At 44.9% G+C, this 22,102-nt stretch overlaps 1 protein-coding gene across 1 annotated transcript; it reads right to left on the reverse strand.

Moving 5' to 3' along the window:
- Positions 1 to 4,170: 4,170 nt before the first annotated feature.
- On the reverse strand, positions 4,171 to 21,952 carry VSTM2B (V-set and transmembrane domain containing 2B). The gene is made up of 5 exons (XM_026042350.1): positions 21,647 to 21,952; positions 20,639 to 20,823; positions 19,151 to 19,180; positions 18,108 to 18,492; positions 4,171 to 4,872 (listed from the first exon to the last, which is right to left on the reverse strand). Exons 1-5 carry the CDS (start codon positions 21,717 to 21,719, stop codon positions 4,784 to 4,786), a joined length of 762 nt encoding a protein of 253 aa, XP_025898135.1. The 5' UTR covers positions 21,720 to 21,952; the 3' UTR covers positions 4,171 to 4,783.
- Between the last annotated feature and the right edge of the window lie 150 nt (positions 21,953 to 22,102).

Below are 22,102 nucleotides of genomic sequence, written 5' to 3' on the forward strand. Positions count from 1 at the left end.
CACCTTCCCAACCCCAACTTCCGTATATTTCCAACAGTAAACCCAGGAAATATCTTAGGGGAGACATACAACTCTCTCTGGAACTTTATACTTCTTATAGTTACTTACAGAGCCCTTGTCTGTTTGAGTGGTGCTGAACTCTGCAGGGCTGTCCATGTGAACTTGACACACACATACCTTGTCCTAGCGCTCTGCAGTCCCGCCCACCTCGTGGCCAGGTGGTGTGCCCAGCTCATGGGCAAGGCTGAGCCCAGCACTGCCCTGGGGCCTGGCAGGCACTTGTCCCTCAGCAGTCCCCATGCAGCCCCTTGGGCTGGAGCTGCTGCTACGGCAGCTCTAGCAGCGGGGCCAGCTGCATTTCCTCCCCTGCCCCAAAAATCTCGCTGCACCTGGCAGTGAGGGTGTGTGTGTGTGTGTGTGTGTGTGTGTGTGTGTGTGTGTGTGTGTGTGTGTGTGTGTGTGTGTGTGTGTGTGTGTGTGTGTGTGTCCCGGCCTAGTGCTGCACACATGCATTCTTCAAGCACTACCCACCTGTGCAGTACCTGCAGCTGCTCCCGTGGGAGCCAAGGCACAGGAGCCCATCCTGGCTGCTCGCAAGGCACAGGGGCCTTCCTGCCCACCAGTCTCCTGCGCCGATGCACGTAGGTCTGCAGTGCTGCGAGGCTGTGGGGACAAAACAGCTCCAAAACCCCTAGACAGCAAAAATTCCTCTTTTCTCTGCTCCAAACACTCCTGTTACTGATCAGAAACACTTTGCACACAGTGGTACTTCAGCCCTCTCCCCAACCTCACCGGCAGCAGAGCCCTGGGGCAGGGGTTGGTTCCATGGTGTGCCTGTCCGGGTGGGTGGGGTGGGGGGGGCGTGCAGCACCCACCTCAGGCCATGAGCCTTGACAGGCCTGGGCTCCTGGCTCTCACAGGGAATTGACCATTCAAAACAAGTAATTTACCTGCTTTCTACAAATTAACACTCTCACAACAACTCCCTCTAATCATTTTTTTGCTAAAAGCATTAATTAAGACTTTAACATTTTTGATCCCATCAATTGTCTTTCCTTATTAAACAGATGTACTAGGGATGTTTGAATAATAAGTGCCTGAAGTTTGAGGATAATGAACACACGCACTTTGCCACTCTCTAGCTAAGCATGAAATTCACTGTGCAGCAGCAAACACAACAGCAGTAGCCTGTGCATTAACCAGCCTCGCTCTGACTTGCATGTTTGGGAGCACTATTTAACTGCCTGCTAATTCTGAATGAGAAGAAGCTCCAAAAATATTTTATGCAGGAAATGTGTTCAGACTGACTTTTGCATTCTCCATCACAAGAGTTAATGAACACTCTCCTGTCTTTCTTCCCTTTGCTGGACCTCTGGCCATCTTGCCATTCCCTGCAATGTTTTCAGGCTATCATAATTTGCCTTGGGAGTTATGCCAGAAAAGGAGCCTAAGCAGGAAATAGGTACTGCTGCCTTTTCTAATGGATCTTGGCATTGTGAAGGTCATTTGTGTGCTACAGAAACTACTTTGGTTTGGTGTGCACAGATCTAGCCTCAGCTATGTTACACTGTTGTAAATCCATTCAATTTTTATGCAATCAATTAATTGTAATGAATTTTTACTAGTTTAACTGATTGCAAAGTATAGCTGATGGAGCAGACTAGAAACATTACAAAACAAGAAGCAAAGTTCTATCGATTATCCCTTAGGAAAAATGTGCATTTCCCTATGACTACAGTACCTGGCTCATGTTTTGGGCGCTAGCAGCCACCACCCACGTTTCCCAGTCCCACTGCCTTGGTGGCTTGGCCAGCAGCAGCCACAGTGCACGAGGAGTGGGGCGGCTGCCAGGGCCTGCCCACGGCCCGAGCAGAGGCTGCATTCTCTTTTCTTTCCATCACAGTATTTCTCACCCCTTGAGGTGCTTTTTCCAGCACTAAATATTCTACCAAAAGTTGCAGCCTTTTTTTAAGCTGATTCAGTCCCCCTCACTACTCAAATACTGGGCCAAACACAGGCTGTGCATTGGGAGAGAGAAAAATAAAGAAACAAACAAAATAAAGCAAACAAACAATAAACAGCTAGCTCAATTTGGAAACCAAGGTCCTAAGATCTGCAGGACTCATTCTGCAGGTTTTTGAAGGCAGAAATAAAGTGAGGGTAGAAGCAGAGCCAGATTATTCTTGCAATCTGCTCCATGATGAAGATCCTGTGTCCTGGGAATGCCTCTGCTTGTATGCACCATCACTGGAAGAAAAATCTACCTATTGCATATTATTGTTTGGTTGTTCAGAGGTTTGAGAGTGCTGAGAATTTAGGAATTTAGAGAATATTTAGAGCATACAGAAATTGTTATTGCTATACACACTCAGGAAAAATAGGAATGTTATTCTTAGTTGCAAATTTAGTATTTTTTTACCTGTAATGTTACTGAAGTCTGAGAGACCTTGGTATTTCTGCCTTCCACGGCACACAGAACTTGTACATTTCTGTCAATTGGTATGTAAACAGTCTACAATGTAAAGGGAAGGACGAACGCAGGAGGATGTATCCACACCACACTAAGTGATGGACGTATCAGAGCGCAGGAGAGGATCTGTCTACTACTACACAACTTACTAAAGGACTGTACTGTGGTATGGCTGAATTTAAGTAAGAACGAGTATAACTGCTAGACAGGCTCCACTGCTTGCAGCTTCACCTACCTATTTAGTTAATTCTTCCTTCTTTTTTTTTCATCCTCCTCCTGTAGGAAGCTTTTGCATTTCCTCCCTAGAAGGCAGTTGAGTCCCTGAGAATATACACTGCCCTTGAGAAAAAGCAGCAGGATGATGAGCTCACCAAAGGAGTCGCAGTTAAAACCCAAGCAGGTTTCACTTTAATCACCAGCCATTATTCAAAATATTAGTGCTCTTGTGGTATTAAGAGACTGCACACACACTTCCACATTGAGTAATTGTCCTTCAACAAGTTTTCAAACATGAATTAAATGCCTGTATCAATTTAAGTGGAATCTAATGTGCAGATCTTTTTTTCCACCTCTGTTTACATTTCGTGTTTTAAGTCATGCTTCCATGCACATATGGAAACACTTTCTCTTCAGCATGTTGCACTTGCAGGCTTGGGTCAAACATTATCCCCATGTCCTTTCAAAAAACAATTCTGCTCCTTGTGGGATGACTGTGGATTATTCAGCACACTACAGAAGGCTTTGTGGGGATAACACTGATTATAGAGATTTTATCATCTCTGCACTCCCCAGGGTGAGTTTGTCCCAGCGCACAGAGCAGCAGCACACACGAAACAGTGTGCAGCACAACTTCCTGCTGTCTCCCAGTACAGGCCCACGTTGTCCCTAGGGACTGAGCTCCTTTCCAACCCTCCTTCCTACCTCTCCTATCTGAGGGCACTCTGGTGCAGGGTGAAGAAAAGGGCGCTCCCTGCTTTGACTCCACAGCGTCTGCTGGCAGCAAATCCTGCTGAACCCACCGCTCTCAGACATTTCCACAACTGAAATCCTTATTAACACAACATGTAAATGAAAGGATAAGAATCAGTGAGACATGGGAAATTTCAATGTACTTCACGAACAGCTCAACAAGAGCATGTTTCTTCAATAAGGCATCCCCATTATCTTATTTAAAAACAAGAATTTTGGAATAACAAGCAAGTGAACTGCGGTATTTACTGGAAAAAAGAAAAAGCTTTTTGTTTCATTAAAAAACCCTCAACGGGCAGGATAAGCAAGTGGCATAATTATATCACTTATAAAATCAGAATATATTTTAAACAAATCCTGGAGCCAAGTTTGGATAATAAAAAGCTCCAGGTTTTCCCTTGTCTAATTCATCTTTTTTTCAGAGACAACTGTGAAGAAAACAAAACAACAAAAGAACTTACCTTGACAGTTTCACACTGTTAAACTCTCCCTCAGCCTAGATCCTGCATTAAATGCACAGCAATAACCAGCATCACCTCAGTAAAACTCGTCCACATGAGCAGCGCGCTGCGGTTCAACAGCGCACAGCTGGGGACAGTAATTTCAGTCCTGTTCTGCCTGTGACGTAGCCTCAAGTCTCTGCGCTTTGAAGAGGCAGGGAGCAGACGCGGCCAAGGATCCTCCTCTCGGTGTATCACAACTCAGGGAAATCCAGAGACATCTCTAAAAACTTTATTTCAAAATCTTTTTATTCAACGGTTATTCAGCAATATACAATACAGTTTGTAAACAAATGTCTTACCTTGTTTCCAATCTTTATTTAAAAATAAATATTATTGACAGTGAATATTAATTATGGTAAGATGTGCCTTTTAATTGAAATGTCTCAAAAAGAAATAATTTAATTACAAAAAAGAAAAAAGAAATCAAAAGATCTAAGCACAATAATCTACTAAAAATATCTCCTTTCTTAGGAAAGGCTTTGACCCAACATTTTTACATATTGTCATAAAGATAACTGCTCAACAGTTCGTGCAAAATGAAGAGTCAGAGGAAAGGTTTAGAAAAGAAAAAATATTACATTAAAATAGAGAAATCAGAAGTGCCATGCACAAAGCAGGGCGCAACATCATTGAGTCTGGAAACTAGATGCATTATTTTATGTGATTTACTTTTGTGACATCCCCAAAAATACGTTTCCCCCCCCCCCTTTAGAATTTCTCATGCTTCTTTCAGTCTCTTTCTGTCCGTCTTTAAAACTGCAGGTATTTCTGTCAAAGGTTTGTTCTGTTTTTAAATAGGTTCCTTTTTGTTTGGCTGAGGAGTAGCTGAGGAAACAGTCCATCAGTGGTTTACTAATAAAACTACAAGCTTATGCAGTATTAACAGGAACATATATAGGAGTGGGTTTGTAGCATAAATAGGAACTGTACCTAAAAGAGAAAGAGACAGGGAGAGAAGGAGATTTTATTATCTTTTATAATATAGAAGATTAAACACAGAAGAAAAAAATATAGGAAGATTTATTTTTATCACTTCGGAGCGAGGGGTCAGAAGCTTAATTTTAACAGTAAAACAGCATCCTCAAGCTATCCAACTCAAAGAGCTTCTTCTTCATCTTCCCCTCTCTTACAAGTCTAACTCCACTCATGTCGTTTCATTCTGCATCACTAATGCTCTGCCTAAACTTGGCTTCTGCCAAGTTACCAGCAATTGAGATTTCTATAAATACACCTTAATCTGGTATATAGTTTCCTGAGAAATGACAGGTATCAACCACCCATTACTTTAAAAGAAAATGACAAATGCTGTGGCTGCATTCCTTGATTAACAGGACACGAACCCATTTCATTCGGAATGGCAACAGCAAGACCTTGACATCTTCTTTGCCTTTTATAGGAAAGAGTAAAATTTTCAATTAAACATATAAACATATATATATACACATATATATATACACACACACACGTAGGAAGTACAGAACACTGGAGCCTGATGTGAAGCACACAGGAGGCAGGCGAGGCCCCGCTGTGCAGACGCACTGTGGGCACCCCAGTCCCGAGAGCGGGCAGCAGGCACAGGGCTGTGCGGGGCGCAGCTCCCCCAGGCCTGTCTCACCAGCGGGCAGGTTCTCAGCCAAACACAGATCAGTGCTTGGCTGTTGGCAGGGCTGTGCCCACCACATGCTGGTGCCACAGGGCATCCAGGGCCGCTCCCTCTCCATAATGGGTCATGCCTGTCCTGCTGGGCAGGGTGAGAACAGCCGGAGGCTGCTTTGTGCAGCCCGCACAACAGGCAGCTCCTGCCCTTCACCCTCGGAGCCCCTCCCCTACGGCACCACCAGAGGAAATACTCTAGGAGGTTCTGCTAGGACTGCACTGCCTTGTAACATACACCTGCCTCGCCAGCAAAGCTGGGGTGTTACTATCCAAGAGCAGAAGTACTGCGGAGCGATGTGGTGAGTGACTGGGGAATCTGAGCAATGTTTTCGCAGACTCCTTAGACTGTGTGGAGATTATTTAGTTATTAAGGTTTTAATTAAATCCTTGCATGTGCACACACACACATGACTAACAACCTACCTGGCTAACAACGTACTTAGCAACAGCAGGACATTAAAAGGAAGTTTTTTTTTTTTTCTTTTAAGCTGAAAGCCATTAACAAACACAATTCACTTGGGTAGTCAAAGGAGTAATTGGTTAAACACTGGAAGTGTAAGGAAGTACAAGGAAGAGCACTGCAGATGCTGCAGCTCAGGTTCCGGGCAACAGACAGGACAAGGACATCTGGCCCCAAATGCCATGTTGCTTGCAGCAGCCACAAAGAGCAGCCACAAGCTGCCCAGAGCCTCTACTCTTCCTGACATTTCTTACATCTACTCTTTGTTGTAAACCAAACACTTCCTGAGGCAACGGGAGCTGAGAAACATGCAACAAATCTCACTTTGGAGACCTTTGGGTTTCTCATAAAAGGGAAGAAGGCAAACGACTACACAAAAGGAACCTTTCCAGTTACCATTTTAAGTAAAATTTAAGACACTCTACCTATCAGACTTCAGACTTGCAGAGGCAGCAGGATCAAAGGATTTTGGCAGGCAAGATGAAACATAGTTCAGCTACAACCAGAGCAGAGTAGCCAGATGAAGCACTGTGCTGCACAGGTGCACTCAGATGGACTGCACCTCCCATAACTCGATGGAGTTTCCCTCATTCCAGGACATCACTTGTGCAGAATGCAGTACCCAACAAAATCCAGGCCATGTTCTATTAAATCTCCCATGCAAAGCACTGTGCTAACAACACTGCCTGCAGCTCAGCGTGCTGCAAAGCACATGAGGGGCTATTTGCGCAGTCCTCGCAGGACTCTGCTGGGCTCAGCAATTTCTCTGAGCCCTTTGATTTGATCTAGATCAAGGATGCTGAGTCTCCCGCAAGTCAAGTCCACTGCTGCACCCATCACTAGGCTGTGCCTGGGCTGGCAGTAGTCCAGAGCATACAGTGGTTACACTATGTGTCCAGGTGTTGTGTGTTTAGCTACAGTACGTGAAAGCTGTGCGCTCTCCTTATTTTTCCTTAAGCATATACAATCAATTCACAAACCTAATCTGTAGTATAAGGAAAAAACTCTGATAACACATCTACCTACTGCACAGACAAAGCAGTTTGCTGATGTGAAAGCCTGAAAAAGTCAACAGTAAAACCCCAACTTAAGTCTTTGAGCCTAACATGCTGTATGGTATCTGAAGGTAAACTGTTTATTCACAGATTGCATTCCTGAGACAACAAAATTCCAACTAGCACATCCCTCTTTCCAAGCTGTCAGATGGTTCCTCTCACTTCTGGGATGTGTGACAGCTGTGGCCTCAACCCAGGCAGCTCCCCAGGTTCCTTCCTATGCTCCCTGCGCTGGGAGGCTCAGCCCCAGCAGAGCCCACGCCCTGGCAGACGCAATTCTGCCAGCTCCATAAACTCACATGGCTCTTATTTTTAATGCAAAGCAACATTAGCCCCAACTCCAGGCAAGGGTGCTGTGATGCCTTCCCAACAGCTTTCCTATGGCAATTTTAATTGCCATGACATAATATGGATTGCACCACTTTAAGTCTCAATGCAGAATTGTGAATTACAGTCTGCACTTTTTGTCTTCTCCTCTTAAAGAATCTGCCATATTTTTTACCTGTATCTTCCATTTCTGTGGGAGAACTTGATATAATTCAGCAAATAAATAATGATAAGATAGATTTCTAAAACTTATTTTAAAACAATTATTCATATTGAACACCAAGTACAAACTTCTCTTTCCATACCAATTCAATACTTTGGTCTAAAATTGTTCTGGTAGCAGAAGCAGATACAAAGAATTTCTGAATTCTCTTCCCTCCGAGCGCAAGTGGACCATAAACACTATTTCCATTAACTTCTCTCTGCCTAGCTAATCATTTTCATTATGTATAATATTGTTCATAAAGCAGCTGGACTAAAGTGTCCTTAATTCTGCTGTTAATGCAGTAGTGGAATTCTTGGCTTTACTTAATAAGTTCCTCTGTGTGAAGATGTAAATAAACAGAATGTGGTCTTGATTGGTAGTATCTGCACATGGGATTTGACTCAGTTCTGAAAACAGAGAGTTACCATCCAGAGTTTAAATCAAGAATACACAATTATTTGCAAAATACAGACACTTGGAAGAAATCATTTCATTTATGCACTGAATATTCATTTGATAATTTAAGTTTATCACCCATAGATTTAAAATTTTGTTTCTGAATTATTTATATACATGCAGATTAAAGAGAAAATCTATCCCTAAGTAGAACAGTAACAAATTATTCTGTTCATGTACAATCAATTGCTCTCTGACACTACCCATCCTTCTTTTGGATTTACAACATAATAATGTTTTACTATATTTGTCTATTTAAAGATATGTTTTGCACTGTATTCATCAGTCTGACTTGCAACAGTTTGTCCAATTGAAAATAATCATTAATTAACCAAGTGACTTATGACACACAGAAAAAATGGAACTCTAAAAGCCATATTCAGTCAGTGTTCATAAATAAAATATTCATCAGTTTCCTATTCTTTTTCCTAGGAAGTATCTCCCAAATCCTCTGGTGTCCAAGATGGTGAAAGAACACAGAAGCGCAAATAATACACGGTTGAAAGACATTAAGTCTTTTCTGCAGTGAGACAACACACGCAATTTGACCTCCCGTTCAGCCATTTCTATGAACTGCCTTTTCTGCCGTTGACATTCTCGGTCCTGGTCTGTTTCCTCACACGCTGATGTCCAATTAAAGCTCTTAAATCTAGCATTTCTTTAAAAGGTGAACCAAATATGTAGACTGATCTATTATTTCAGTCCAGAAACTTTAGGCTGTACTTGGGAGGAGCTACACCTATTATCTTATATCCATGGAAAAATGAATTTTTATATGGGTTGTTGGTCAAGGATCATTACAGTCAACAAGATTCTAGATTAAACAAACTCCCCTAAGCTTGGAGGACTTCCACTGAATTGAATGGCATTTCCAAAACTTCAGATCTAAGGACTTCTTAGAAGCTTTTAATTAAAAAGACATGGTTATTGAAGTTATTAAAGGTTACACATCTGCTAAAAGGAGTAATAAGCTACACATGCAAATTCCTACACAGTTCGAAACATGTTTCTATAACCCGCTTATATTCTTTTTCCATACTTAATATACATACCACAACCCCCCACAGAACATTTTGCTATCACCGTTTCTAACCCACCACTCATGGTTGGTGCCTTAAACTTCCTAACTGCCAGGGTGCTGCTGTTCCAGGACGGCACATGAGAGTGTCACAGTCTGGGCTCTCTAACCCGCGCCCAGCTAAACCCCAGCGCCAAAAAAAAAAAAAAAAAAAAAAAAGGCCTAGCAGAGCACGCACAAAGTGCAGCGTTGTTAAGGATATAAGCTAAATCTTGTTCTCGAGACATGCAGCATCTTCTGCTCCTTGAGCATTCCTCTACTGAAGTATTTAACCTCCAATCAGAGAGAACGAAACAACACACCTAACCTCTCTTGAATACCTGCCGTCCCTGTTTCAGCGTGTACTATGCAAAATGAGTCATGTACACAATACCATTATGGGCATATTAGAAAACTAAGAAACTAGATAGCAAGGAGGTGTAGTCATGCAAGGAAATGATGTGGAAAGACAAGTTACTTTCTCATATATGCTAATAAAAAGATCCCTTCTTCAGAGTTGATTCTGTAAAGTACTACAGTGCTTTGCTGGAAACCAATCTGTTTTGAGTGCCTGTGGGATAAAGCAGATGCAGGAAGAAGCAGAGAACTGAGTGTATGTTCCTTGAGGCACTTGCAATTACCAAAGTGGATTTCTGCTCACATTATAGCTCATTTCAACTGAGATTAATTAAGCCAAGTTACTCTCAAAATACTAGGCTGACAGTTCTTTCCAACATGCATATGGTACATAGATCAGTTAACTGCTCCATTATTCTCTACGGAGGCTTTTCCCTATTCTCCTAGATCATCTGGGCATTACGAGAAATAAGCTACAGGATTAGACGGACAATTGGTCTGATACAGTTCAACAGCTGCTATGACTCTTATGCTGCATGACATTTATTAAACACAGCTACCAAAAAAAAAAAAAAAAAAAAAAAAAAAAGGAAAGCTACATTAAAGAATCTCGTGAATTTATGTAAGTGCTATCAGGCAAAGAGCAAGTTGTATTTTTACTTTTTTACCAGGTTACCTGGAAAAGAGGGAAATTCATTGTCAGCAGGTTGGTAAAAGCTCATCTCCCACTGAAGTTACAAGAGGTACAACAGACCACAGGGAACAAACTGGGGGAGACTAGGCTGTACAGAGCAGTCTCACTGAAACTTAACTGCTCAGCCCCGCACCTGACTGCAAATTGCCACCCCAGAGTGAGGGCTCCCACACATGACACCCCTGGGCAGCAGATGAGGCAGCCAGCCCTGTGCCTGGCCCTGCACAGCTGCTGTGGGCAGATGTGTCCTCAACTGGAAGCAGCCAAACCAACCACCCAACCACTCTGAAGAGTGGAAGAATTCAGGGAAAGCTACAAGAAAACACCATCTGCAACTGATTTATAACAAGCTCCAACAGGACACACTACGACAATGTCAGAAGAGGAAGACGTGTCCTGAATACCCTAAGAAAGTCATGCCTTCTATGTAAATTATACAGCTAAGTCACTTCCATGTTGGTCTGAATTTAAACAAACCAGCAACCTCCTTCTTTTGAGACCTGCAGCTGGTCATTATTTTGCAGCACATTCCATTAACAGATTTTGGTTTGCTATCTCTGATTTGGTCTCTCCCCAGTAAGAAGACATACACTATTTGACCCAAAATATACAACCCTGGATTTTAGAATTTTCTGGAATTCCATGATCTAAAACTAACCTAATAAAGCAGCACTAGTCTACTCCTCAAAATACTGCTAAATACAATTACTTAAAATCATAACTTGAAGTACCCAATTCATAAGGCAGATTAAAAATACAGGTATTGGTGGTTCCAGTTACTGAGTTTTTCCCTTAGTCTGGGCTATACCCTCAAGTTTTCCATTATAGGCAGGAAAAACTAAAAAATCAAGTCACAAAGGAAGCAAACTAAGCTACTAACGTGGCAGTTATTTCAACACAATTCCAGAAACTGACACTTCTAATAAAGACTGCAACCTAACTCATACTAGAGGGAAACAGATTTCATAGTAAATAGCTGTGATACAAGTTGTAAATATTTGCAGATTAGAACAGGACACTAAAGCTCTCACTTAAGTGTCTTTTAGAGTATTCTGGACTTCATTAGGATTAGCAGGCAGCTCCAAATGCAGTTTTAATTATCATTCCAATCAGAATTAGTGAAGTTAAGTAGATCCAAGCATAGATTACCTCCTGATTTTTTGGACAAATAACCCTATGTTATCTATACTTAAAGAGTAAGTCCAAGTGCATTAGCAGAACACATGACACTACCAGGAAAAACACTATATTGAGAAATATGCTTGATAAAAGCAGAGCCTGTGACTTTTAGGGGAAGAAAATCACCTTTTTGTTATATATCAGCAGGGACATGTTGAGTACATAAAACACACCCTCACTCTTCCCAGCAACTGATTTTTGCTAGATATCATATAACTGAAAACACTGCCATGCCCAAGATCCAAGTGACACAAGCCTTCAGAAAAAAAACTGTGGACAGGGGATATTCCCTAACTCCTTGTTACACAAGGAAACACCAGCTCCCTTGAATGAGAAGGCTTCAAATTATTCCATTTTATGAAGCAGCAAACAAGTTCTAGTTGTAAAACTTTGGTGAATTTTGTACACGGCCAATAAGATGACAGACAAACAGGATTGTGTCTATTATGAAACTTACTGTGTTCTGTCTCATTGGGAAGCTAGCAACCGTGCACAGCACACGCAACATGCAACATGGACCTTCTGCTCCCTCTCTCTACAAGGCTGCAGTGAGACACAGCCTGCTAGTACGGCAGCTACTTGTCACCACACCAAGCTTCACTCGGCAACTGTCTTGCCCAGCTGCGGCAGACAACGCGCTCGGCAGCCACAAGGCTTCTCTGCAGAGCACAGTCACTCTCCTGCCAAACTGCGCTTCCCCGCTAACAAAATCGCCTCCCATCTGATAACAGCTTAGCAATGTAAAATACTTGTTGTTAACCACTGTTGTGACAAATACCGTCATTCAGCTGACAATGCTTTTTTTTCTCCTATTATAAATCTGGTTCAATTGTTATTGGCATATGGTGCTGCTTTGTCATTATCTAATTTTAAAAACTCAAAGTAAAGAGATACTGTGAATCTGCCTGTTTTCACTGCTTGAAGCAAATCTAAATTAAAATCCCTAACAAATTCATTTTATTATTAATACAGTCTCGTCAGACTCTTAAGAAAAAATGTCTTCTTTGAAGGACTATTCATATCCTTGCAGACCTGCTATAACCTTGCTTTTCAACTGCAGACCCCAACTGCACTATTCTTCTCAAAGCAAGTACCATTAAGATTACATTTACATTATTTTGTTACATTAGAACTATGACTACTAGGAATACCACTTTAAATATTAAGGAATTATAGGAATTGTAAGTTATTAAGGAATTGTAGATTACTAAAACACAATTCAAGTCCAAGCTTATGCATCAAGTAACACTGAATAAATATATTGGAGGAATCAAATATACAACAGTTATCTGCATCTTTTACAAAATATACAGACTGCAAGTTAGCCAGTAAACTTAGCAAAGTATCTATTGTGACTGTACCTTAAGAAATAGCAATATATATTATATTCCCACATTAAATGCTGTTTTGTTCATGCAAAGGGTCAATCAGCCTCCCAAATACACATTTTTATTTTTCGCTCAAATGGATTGTTTTGTATGAAAACTCAGCCTCAGCTTACATATGACTTGCCACTTGGAAAGCTCCTTTCATCTCTCTTCAGTAATTTTTTTAAAATACTCTGTATACTGACAATATTAAAGAAATTCAAATGATACTCAGATTTCTTCAAGGACATTGCGCAGGCTTTAATAGGCTAGTATAGTTTTGTCTGTCCTCAAGGGAACACGCAAGAACAGATAAACAGAGTTTAGCCACACAAATCGCACTTCCACAATCTACCCTTGCACAGCTTGCTTCTGCCCTAGCTAATGAGGTAGTATGGTATTGCAGTTGGTACTTTTGCCCAGTTCAAGATTTAATCCCTATTACAAACACAAAAGGAAGATATTTGACCTCACTTGTCCTCAAATTAGTCTAATTTGCCTAGATTGTGAAGTGTTAGTGATGTGTATTTAATGAGAATTCTTTTTGCATGTTTATTATCCAGTGACATTTAGGAGGTCAGCCTGATAATTCAGTTGCAGCCTGCATGTCTTGCTACTGTATTCAGTGTAATAGAAAATGTTATGTGACACAGATCATTTTACATATAGGTAACCATAGAATGCGAGTTCATACACGATCCCATAAAAACTACATGGAGAGCAAGGTAGACCCCGATATCCAATGGAAAGCGGGGGAACCCAAGCTAAACAGAACAGAGGGATTTTCCTTTCTTGATATTTTGAGAGATGCTCATGTATCACATATAAATTAGTTCCACTGGCTGTTTCTCAGGCTAGCATGCAACAAGCCATTCAATTCTGACAGAGCCAAACTAAGGCCCTTATCTACAATTAACCAGAAACTCAGCTCACAGCCAGTCCAAATCGAGGCCTTCCAGTACATTACAGTTCATTACACTCAATTAACAGTGTGTCCATTTGCTTTCCTGACTCTTATACTTAAAAAAAAAAAATCTATCTTCTGCTCCCCAGTTTCCACAGAAACTTTAATACCCTCCCCTGTGGTCTCCTGCCTCAGCACAGGTTGCTACAGCTCAGCCTGGTGCATAATGGAAGCATTCCTCTCCACCCTTCCTAGGGTATTCCAAGCATAATGAATTGCAACTCCTTGCTTCACATACTGCTCTTTATTCCATTTAAAGCTTTCACTTCACAGCTTTGTGGATAAAGATCAAACAAATAAAAGCAAATCTGGAAGCTGCCATTTCTGATCCACGTTCACCTCAGAAGTTGAACTAAAAAATTTCCCCCAGGCCACTATACAGACACTCACTTTGGACACTTTGATAGATATATGCAGTTGCCCCCCAGAAGGTCAGTATGAAGATACTTGTTATTTCACCAATTCATTGGTTGATAGTCTCGCAACTACAGCACTGAACTGAAATGCAAGAGCTTTAGATTTTATTTTTAATGCTCCAATTCACAGCCCCCTATTATGTTCTCAAGTCAGTCATTACTCCTGCTAACCACTTGTCTGTCTTGTCCATTTTAACTATCATCTTTTGAGGGACAGATACGCACAGACTTCTAGCTCTTGCTCACGGGAACCCCTAATATTCCCCACTGTCCCTCTACCAAGTTAAAGTCGGGAACAATTCTGAACATATAAAAGCACTGTATGACTTGCTCACTCTGCATTTTTCCTTAAAACAATAAATTTATTTGGTATATTAGTTTTTGAACTGAATGCTAAATACTATTTTCATTTAGAACCATGCAGACAACTCTTGCTTATCTGACAGTATTAAAAACTGTCAACTTAGCAATAAAACTTTGCCTGGTGTTCAAGTAACACGTTTTCAGTTTCTGCTTTACGTGATCTGTCTTCACCATAAACAGCGGGTTCTTTGAATCTCATGAAAACACAGTGCTGAATACAGCAGCTTAGATATTACAGATAATTTTCTATTTGAATAGCTAACATTTCTGACACATCAGACTCATTTTCTGTCACGGAGGATATGCTCACTTATATGAACAATCTGCATCAAGTATCATTTCAGTCTACACATTCCTAAATATGGATTTTCCATTCACAACTGGTTTGTCATATGGAACTGACATTTATTTTAGCAAGTTCATGTTTCAGCTCTACTATAAGATGCAAAGAATCACATTTTTCCCTGTGCATGCGTGACTGGGACACAACTGAAATCAGCAAGACCCCTGTAGGCACAACTGAAAGCAGCATTTTCTCTCTCATGTATTGGAATACAATACATAAAAGCCCTATCTTAACTATGCTGAACATATTGGGAAGATTTCTATTACAAAGAAAACAGAATTAGATCCCAATTAATGAAATACATTGGCTAGGATCATGCTATCAGCTTTTCAGTAGAGCTTTCCAACTATTACAAGGGAGAGTGTTTTGGAATGGCTGATGACAGATCAGCTTTGGGGCACGTTTTGAGGGGAAGTTGCATTTGAGAACACTTCTGCTTTTATATCAAGGAAACCTTCCCATGTACAATGAAGAGGCTTACAAATTATGAATAGCTCAGAATAAATGCATCGGTAGGCATATTTTTATGCAAGTATTTATCTACAGATGTTTTACAAAGCTCAGAATAAGATATCTAGGCACTTATGTTATTATGCATATATATTATTCATTTAGCAACACAAGCTTGGGCTGCGAAATTTCATACACCTTAGACAGACAAGACTTAGACCAAGACCATACTCTATGAAAAGACAGGTATGATACTGTCATGAAGAGGCAGACACAAAACAGAGCTTCTAATTTCAACAGGAAAAAAGAGGAAAAAAAGAAAAAATTTTATTAAAAATATATTCTTTATGAAGAAAACTGATTAGAGAACCTAATACAGCTTTAAAGAATATAATTTTAAAGTACAAATGAGAAAGGCTGAAGCTAAATGCTTTTTTAAATAAGTTTTCAAATAAGTTTAGTGCTTGTCATTGCAGTGGATACAGCAGTCTCTATTTCTTTACAAAAGCAGGCAGAGCACTGTAAGTCCCAGTCACTCAGGCTTCCATATTAGTACTTTACACATGTCTTTATTCTGGGCAGGGAAGGACACCTTATGACCAGGTGAGATCTAGTTCATTTCTTGTTGCTATACCAAGCAGCCTCACTCTGCTTCAAACTGTGTGATCAGCATCTCTAAAATGCACAGGTCCCAGGGACAGTGAGACCAGCCACCCTCTGCTTCACAAAAGCTACCAAAGAGCCATCTCCTGATAAGAGCTCCTGGTCTAGAAGGCATTTGAATCAGAAACTTGGAGGACTGAGTCTTCAGAGGCTGCTAACCTGAGCAATGCTCTGGCTGACCTTTCATGGGTGGACACCTACGGACAGCTCCAAATTGCCAGGCTTGTAAACTACAACAGACCAGAGCAGAAGCCTGTTACAATGGGAGTCTTGATCCAAGCAGAGTATAAGGACATCTTCAAGAGAGGGCAGTATCAAAGAACACCAAGTGTGTTGCCCTCCTCCTGTTCGCGTGAAAAAAGCCGCTGTGTTTTAGACCTTACTACCTAAACATCACAAGCAACAAGAGCCTCAAGCTCTCTGCAGCAAATTTAACTTTCTCTCTGAAAGACGAAAGGCCACAGAGTGGCAGTGTTCACTGATGCTGGTGTACATGACAGCTGCTACAGCAGGAAATTCTCTTTTTGTCCATTTTGCAGACCTCTCATAAGCACCATTCCCCATTTGGAGATCCCCACAACATACTTTGCAGAAGTCCAGTATCTTTTTCACTGATTTAAATCTCTCCGTTATCTCTACACCTTGCCACAGTGCTCATGTTCTATTTTCAGAATTTAATCCAGCCTGAAAAACGACATAGCAGTGACAAATCAAATCACAGAAATGTAAAAAATTAGGATAGACAGCAGTTTAGATGAGCTGGGCAGGGGGCCCTGCCCTAACAGACAGCTCTGCCACGCTCTCCTGGCTGCACACACTCGCATCCATCTGTAACGATGGAACTGAGCCCACTACAGCCCCATCGTTCTGCTTCTAGTTTAAGCGCATGGTGCAGGCTTTGGTTTCAGTAAGCAGCCTGCGTAGCACTGTGAATCCTAAATGTAACTTCTGTTGTCTGTATGGAAAATATTGCAAAACTTCTCATTGCTCTGTAACTCACGACTCCAAAGACAACAACAGATCCTTTAAACAGGAAAGGGACACTGGATGAGCATCACCACGTTAATTTCTGATGGTCAAGCAAACCAAACTGAGCTTTTTTGTGTGCCCACAGACACCTGCAATTATACCTCAGTAATTATCATTTTATCCTTCGTTAGATATCAGTCAATACACACCTCATATTCCTAGGAATGATATGCAGTAAAAAATAGCATTCATATGCTACCACATGATAAATAAATTCCTCAAAAACAGTGGTGTTTAGCCAAAGAAAAGAGTACATCTGTAAAACACCATTATTTTACAGTAGTTTATATGCAACTGATTTCCATTACGGTGAGCCCAACCCTGCAAACGTTTGGGAAAGCAGGAAGAATTGTGGCAATTCCTGGGTGATCTCAGCCTGCCTCAGAAGACTCTCAGCTTCAGGGTGAGCATAGGGCATTCCCTAAGCACAGGTAGTAACAAAGAAATGTATCCCTTCTTTCATAGGTACCTGCTGTCTAACACGCCTGTGTCAAGGTTAAATGGCAGTGGCCAACAGGAAACCTAAACCACATCAATATCAGCCCTGACTCCCTTTTGATGTTCTTACAATCCAGAATTGCAGGACCCCATGCCCTTTGCACTAGACTCCAGTGTCATTAATGAAAATCAGGATTTACACTTGTCTTTCATGGCTAAGTCAGAATTTAATAATGATGCATTCACATTTTTTTTCTTAGAACAGCATTAACTGAGTTCTGTCAGCCAATCAGTATTACCACGAGACTTACTCTTTACAAACTAGTAGAATAGTATCCCAAATTCTTATAACTTCCACATTTAAAATACAGAGTACATTACACACCACTGGCATTTCATACTACCTCTCCTCCAGAGCTGCATGTGGCTCTGCACGGAGCCACGCACTTGTCCAGAGAGATCAGCTTGCGTAACAACTTGCTGATTTAAATTCTCTGCAGAGCAGCCATGGCATTTTGCTTACTTCGGGTTGCAACTCTTAAATAAAACACCGCTTTCAAGAGCTGCAGAGAGGGCTCTGGATGCGAGGCACCATGCAGAGCCCGCTGGAGAGAACGAAGCTGGCGCCGATGCTGCGGCTGGGAAGGGGTCCCCGCCCCCGCGCCGCCCCGTGCCCGCCCTACCTGACCCGTGCTGCTGGCGCAGGATGGCGGCCTGTCCCGGCGGCGGCGAGGCGGAGGCGGCGCCGCTCCCGGCCGTGGCGGCGGCGGTGGCGCTGGGCCCGGCGGACGGCGGGCGCTTGCCGGGGCCAGGCGGCGGCGTGGCCCGGGCGGCGGGGCCGTGGCGCCGTGGGGCCGCGCCGCTCTGCATGTGCGACACCGCCTCGGCCGCCTGCACGTCGGGGGGCGCAAAGCGCGAGAGGACGCGCAGCAGCGCCTGGGCCTTGTGCTCCTGCGTCTCGTCGTCGCTGTAGTCCGCCACGCGGCACTCGTACACGCCCTCGTCCTGCCGCCGCACGCCCGACAGCCGCAGCCGATGCGAGATGTCGTTGCCCTGCACGCGCACCGTCTGCAAGAGAGGGCACAGCCGCGCGCCTCAGCAACGGTGCCCGCGCGGCGGCCACACCCCAACGGCCGCTGCCCCCTAACGGCCGCGCCCCAACGGCCGCCTCCCCGTAACGGCCACTTCCTCATAACGGCTGTGCCTCAAAGGCCACCTCCTCCTAACGGCCGCGCCCCGCGCAGCGCCGCCCCATAACGGCCGCTGCCAGCCGAGGGCGCCTCGCTGCTCACCCCGCACCCAGCCCGAGCAGCCACCGACACCCCCAGCGCCCCCCTGCAGCTGAACTGCTGCTCTCCCCTTGGCCCCGCTGCCCTTTGCTCCTCTGCCTAGGGCACCAGCAGCCTCGGGGCAGGGGGCAGAGGAACAAGGCAGCCGGGGCCACAGGGGTTTGCAGCCTGGCACGGGGCATGGGCAGGAGAAAGAGACAAAAAAATACTGCCCTGTTCTGAACCATTCCCTAGACAGGGGTGTTAGGCAAACCTCCACTGCAGGGCATGACACATGGTGGCTAAACCATGGTTGCGTTTTGGCTGAGCCGTGGCACCCCGAGGGGGGGAAATATGCCGTGCTCCTGCCATGCTGCCCCCAAGCTGGCTAAGGTCCCGTACTGAGGAGCTGGGGACACAGTAATGTATGGGCACCACGCCGCTTACGCTGCACTTACACTGATTTTAGTTGCATCCTTATTTGTTACCTAAAGGGACAGAAAAGGAAAGATGTTAGACCCAAGCCTGCCAGTACCTCAGTGTGACACCCGCCCTCCCACCACTTCCCAGTGGGACGTGGCTGGGCACCTGCACCACGTCCCTGCCCCTTGGGAGGGCAGCTGCCTCCTGCTCAACACTGCTCTGCTGATGCTGGACTGCACTCCTGCAGGCTACCAGCAGTGCTGCCCTAGCCAACGAGATGGACCGTGGGCCGACACTGACGTTGCTCATATTCAGCCACCTGCAGCAGCAGCAGCACACTGTGAGGTGCTGGGCAAGCAGGATCCCGCGCTGTTCAAGGCAAAGCCCCGCTCTGAGACCCCCTGGCAGCACGTCCACTCGCCCATGTGCGGACTTGACTGTTTCTTCTGTCTACAGCCAACTGCTGTAAAACTCAGTGATGCCTCAGATCTTGCCGAAGCGCCTCCCTCAAGAGACGGCCATCCGTCTCCCCGCCAGCCCTGCCATCATTTATTGTGAACGCAACTCACGGCTTTTTTATAAGGTTAAAGAAGACATTTAAATCCAAGCGATTTATTTCCCTGTCTGACAACTGACTTACACTTTCCCCAGCTAGGCGGCATCCCATTAGCTCAGTGCCTGTATGCTCTGCATCTCTATTTGAGCGCTGCGGGAAAACAAGCCCGCCACAGAGAGGGGACCTGGCACAGGCGCGAGGCTCCTGCCGGCAGCAGCCTGCAGGCTCGCTGCCTGGAGAAGGCGACGTGGTCCTGGCTGCAGGAAGGCACATCCACAGCTCTCACTTTGCCCAGCTCAGGGGGTTGCATGGCCCCTTACTGGGGCAAAGGGGCTGCAGAATGAACTGGTGAGACAGAGAATCACAGCTGGAAAAGAAGCTAAGTTATAGCCTGCCCTCGAGCTGGGCTGCCTTCTTGCGGGAGGAGAGAGGACACGCAAGATTTAGCTCTGCTTCATGCATTTTAATTACTGTAGCTAACTGTTAAAATGTTCTGCAGAGCTCCAGCTATGGCCCAGGTGTGTACCAGCTCCCCAGGAAGCTTCAGGTTTGCACACACAGACCGATACGGCTGTGATGTATCAGGGATCGGTGTCTCCCTTAGCAGTGTATCCCTCACTGCTCCAGCTGCTCCCTTAGTCTCCTGCATTTCACTGACTCCCAGCTCAGCCCAGCACAGCGCTAGTTTCTGCTGATCCCCACTTTATAATACAGTTATTTTTGACCACCTCTCTAGATCCTGATGGCCAATCTTGCAGTGCAATACTTATCATTTTCTATTTAAAATCCTTCAAGTGCTGCTGTTTCTCTCCTGGGGTGAAAGGGAGAATCTGGGGAAAGCCTGGGAAGCTCCATCTGCCCACTCAGATCCTGGATATATCGCAGCAAAGGTGCCCCTCCTCTATGGGCACTGCAGGCTCTTTTCAAACACCCCATGAACACACATGTTTTTCTGGCACTTCATTACCTTGCTCCTGCTGCCAGGGACACTGACAGCTAATTCGTGTGCAAGTTCTCTGGCTGGTTCTTTAAGGTACCACCACTGGATTTCCAAGGAGTAAGAGGTTGCTCCGCTGGCTCGGAAAGCACAAGGCATCTCAATATCATCTCCCTCCCTAACAGTCACATCTTTGGGAACTTCAGTAAAGGTAGCTGAGAGGAGAAGACAAGAGTTATAAGGGCTGGATAGCGGGAGAGAATAAGAGACAAGACCCGTCCTTTTTGGTGCAATCTCATCTGCTCCAACTGGGGGGCTAAGCACTGACTGCGACACGCAGTTCTTGCCCGGCGGTGGCACAGCACGAGCCATGCACCCAGCACCAGATCCCCAGGGTGATGGGTCCTGCTCTCCCACACAAGCAACTGCCACAGAGCCAGCATTTGAGGAGGGTCTTCGTGCCCCATCTGTGCTCCCGAGAAAGCCCCAAGCAGCGCATCAGGAACAAGTGTCCCCTTCCCTCCTTGGTGTCCCTTCTCCTGACAGCTGCAGGATGCAATCCCACCAGGAGCTCACGGGATGTGGGGCTCAGGGTGCAGGGTGCTGGCAGCTCCCGCAGCCTGGTGCTGCGGCAGAGTGAATCCCTGCAAGTTGAGCATCCTCAGCCCACCGCGAACATCTGCAGCAACAACAGTGCAACCTTGTTCGCACAGAGCCCTCCCTGGGCAGCGCTCCCTGCCCCCAGCCATAAAGCACTGCCACAGGAAGGACAGCCAGCGAGGGGGGGATTCAGGCATCGCCAGGAATTTTCAACTGAGGTGATGCTGGCAGGGTCACATCCAAACCTACAGCGTGGTACATGGCTAGGGGAGATGCTGGGGGCTCAGGGAACCCCTTTAACCAGGAGAGAGCTGGGTACCAGCCTTCCCTGCCCACCCGGCAGTTCCCACCTGACCCAAGTTTGCCCGAATTCCTTCTGCAAGCTCTGTTTGCAACTGCTAGTTACTAGCGGGGGAGAGGCAAAAGTTTGGTACTCACCATTCACAACGAGCAGCAGAGGTGCGTTGAACATCAGGTAACAGAGAGTGCAGAACAGCCCTCGATTTTCCATTTCACATACGTGGGCTTTAGAGTGAAGGGCGAGTGGAGAACCGAGCGCACTCAAAAAAACAGCTAAGAATTCGTCAATCCCATGGCGAGTGGCAGGCGCGTGTCTGACACGGCTCCGAGGTTAGGGCTCCCTCCAGCAAAGCCAAAGCCACCCGGCCGAGCGCTGCTTCCGCGGCGAAACCAACACGGGCTCCAGCTCGCGAGCCGGGCGCCGGGCGGGCGCCCCTGCCGCTCCGGCACTGGCTGTGGCCGCGGCGCCCCTGCGGCTGCCCGGGCAGCACCATTCACCCGCCCCGCGCCTCGCCGCCTGGCCGGCCGCCCCGAAGCGCGGCGGCGCCGCCGGGCTCCTCGCCGAGCCCCATGGCAGTGAGGAGTCGCGCTGAG

This window comes from Nothoprocta perdicaria, unplaced genomic scaffold (assembly GCF_003342845.1).
Source record: "Nothoprocta perdicaria isolate Ctin4 unplaced genomic scaffold, notPer1 scaffold_30, whole genome shotgun sequence".
NCBI classification, from domain to species: Eukaryota; Metazoa; Chordata; class Aves; order Tinamiformes; family Tinamidae; genus Nothoprocta; species Nothoprocta perdicaria.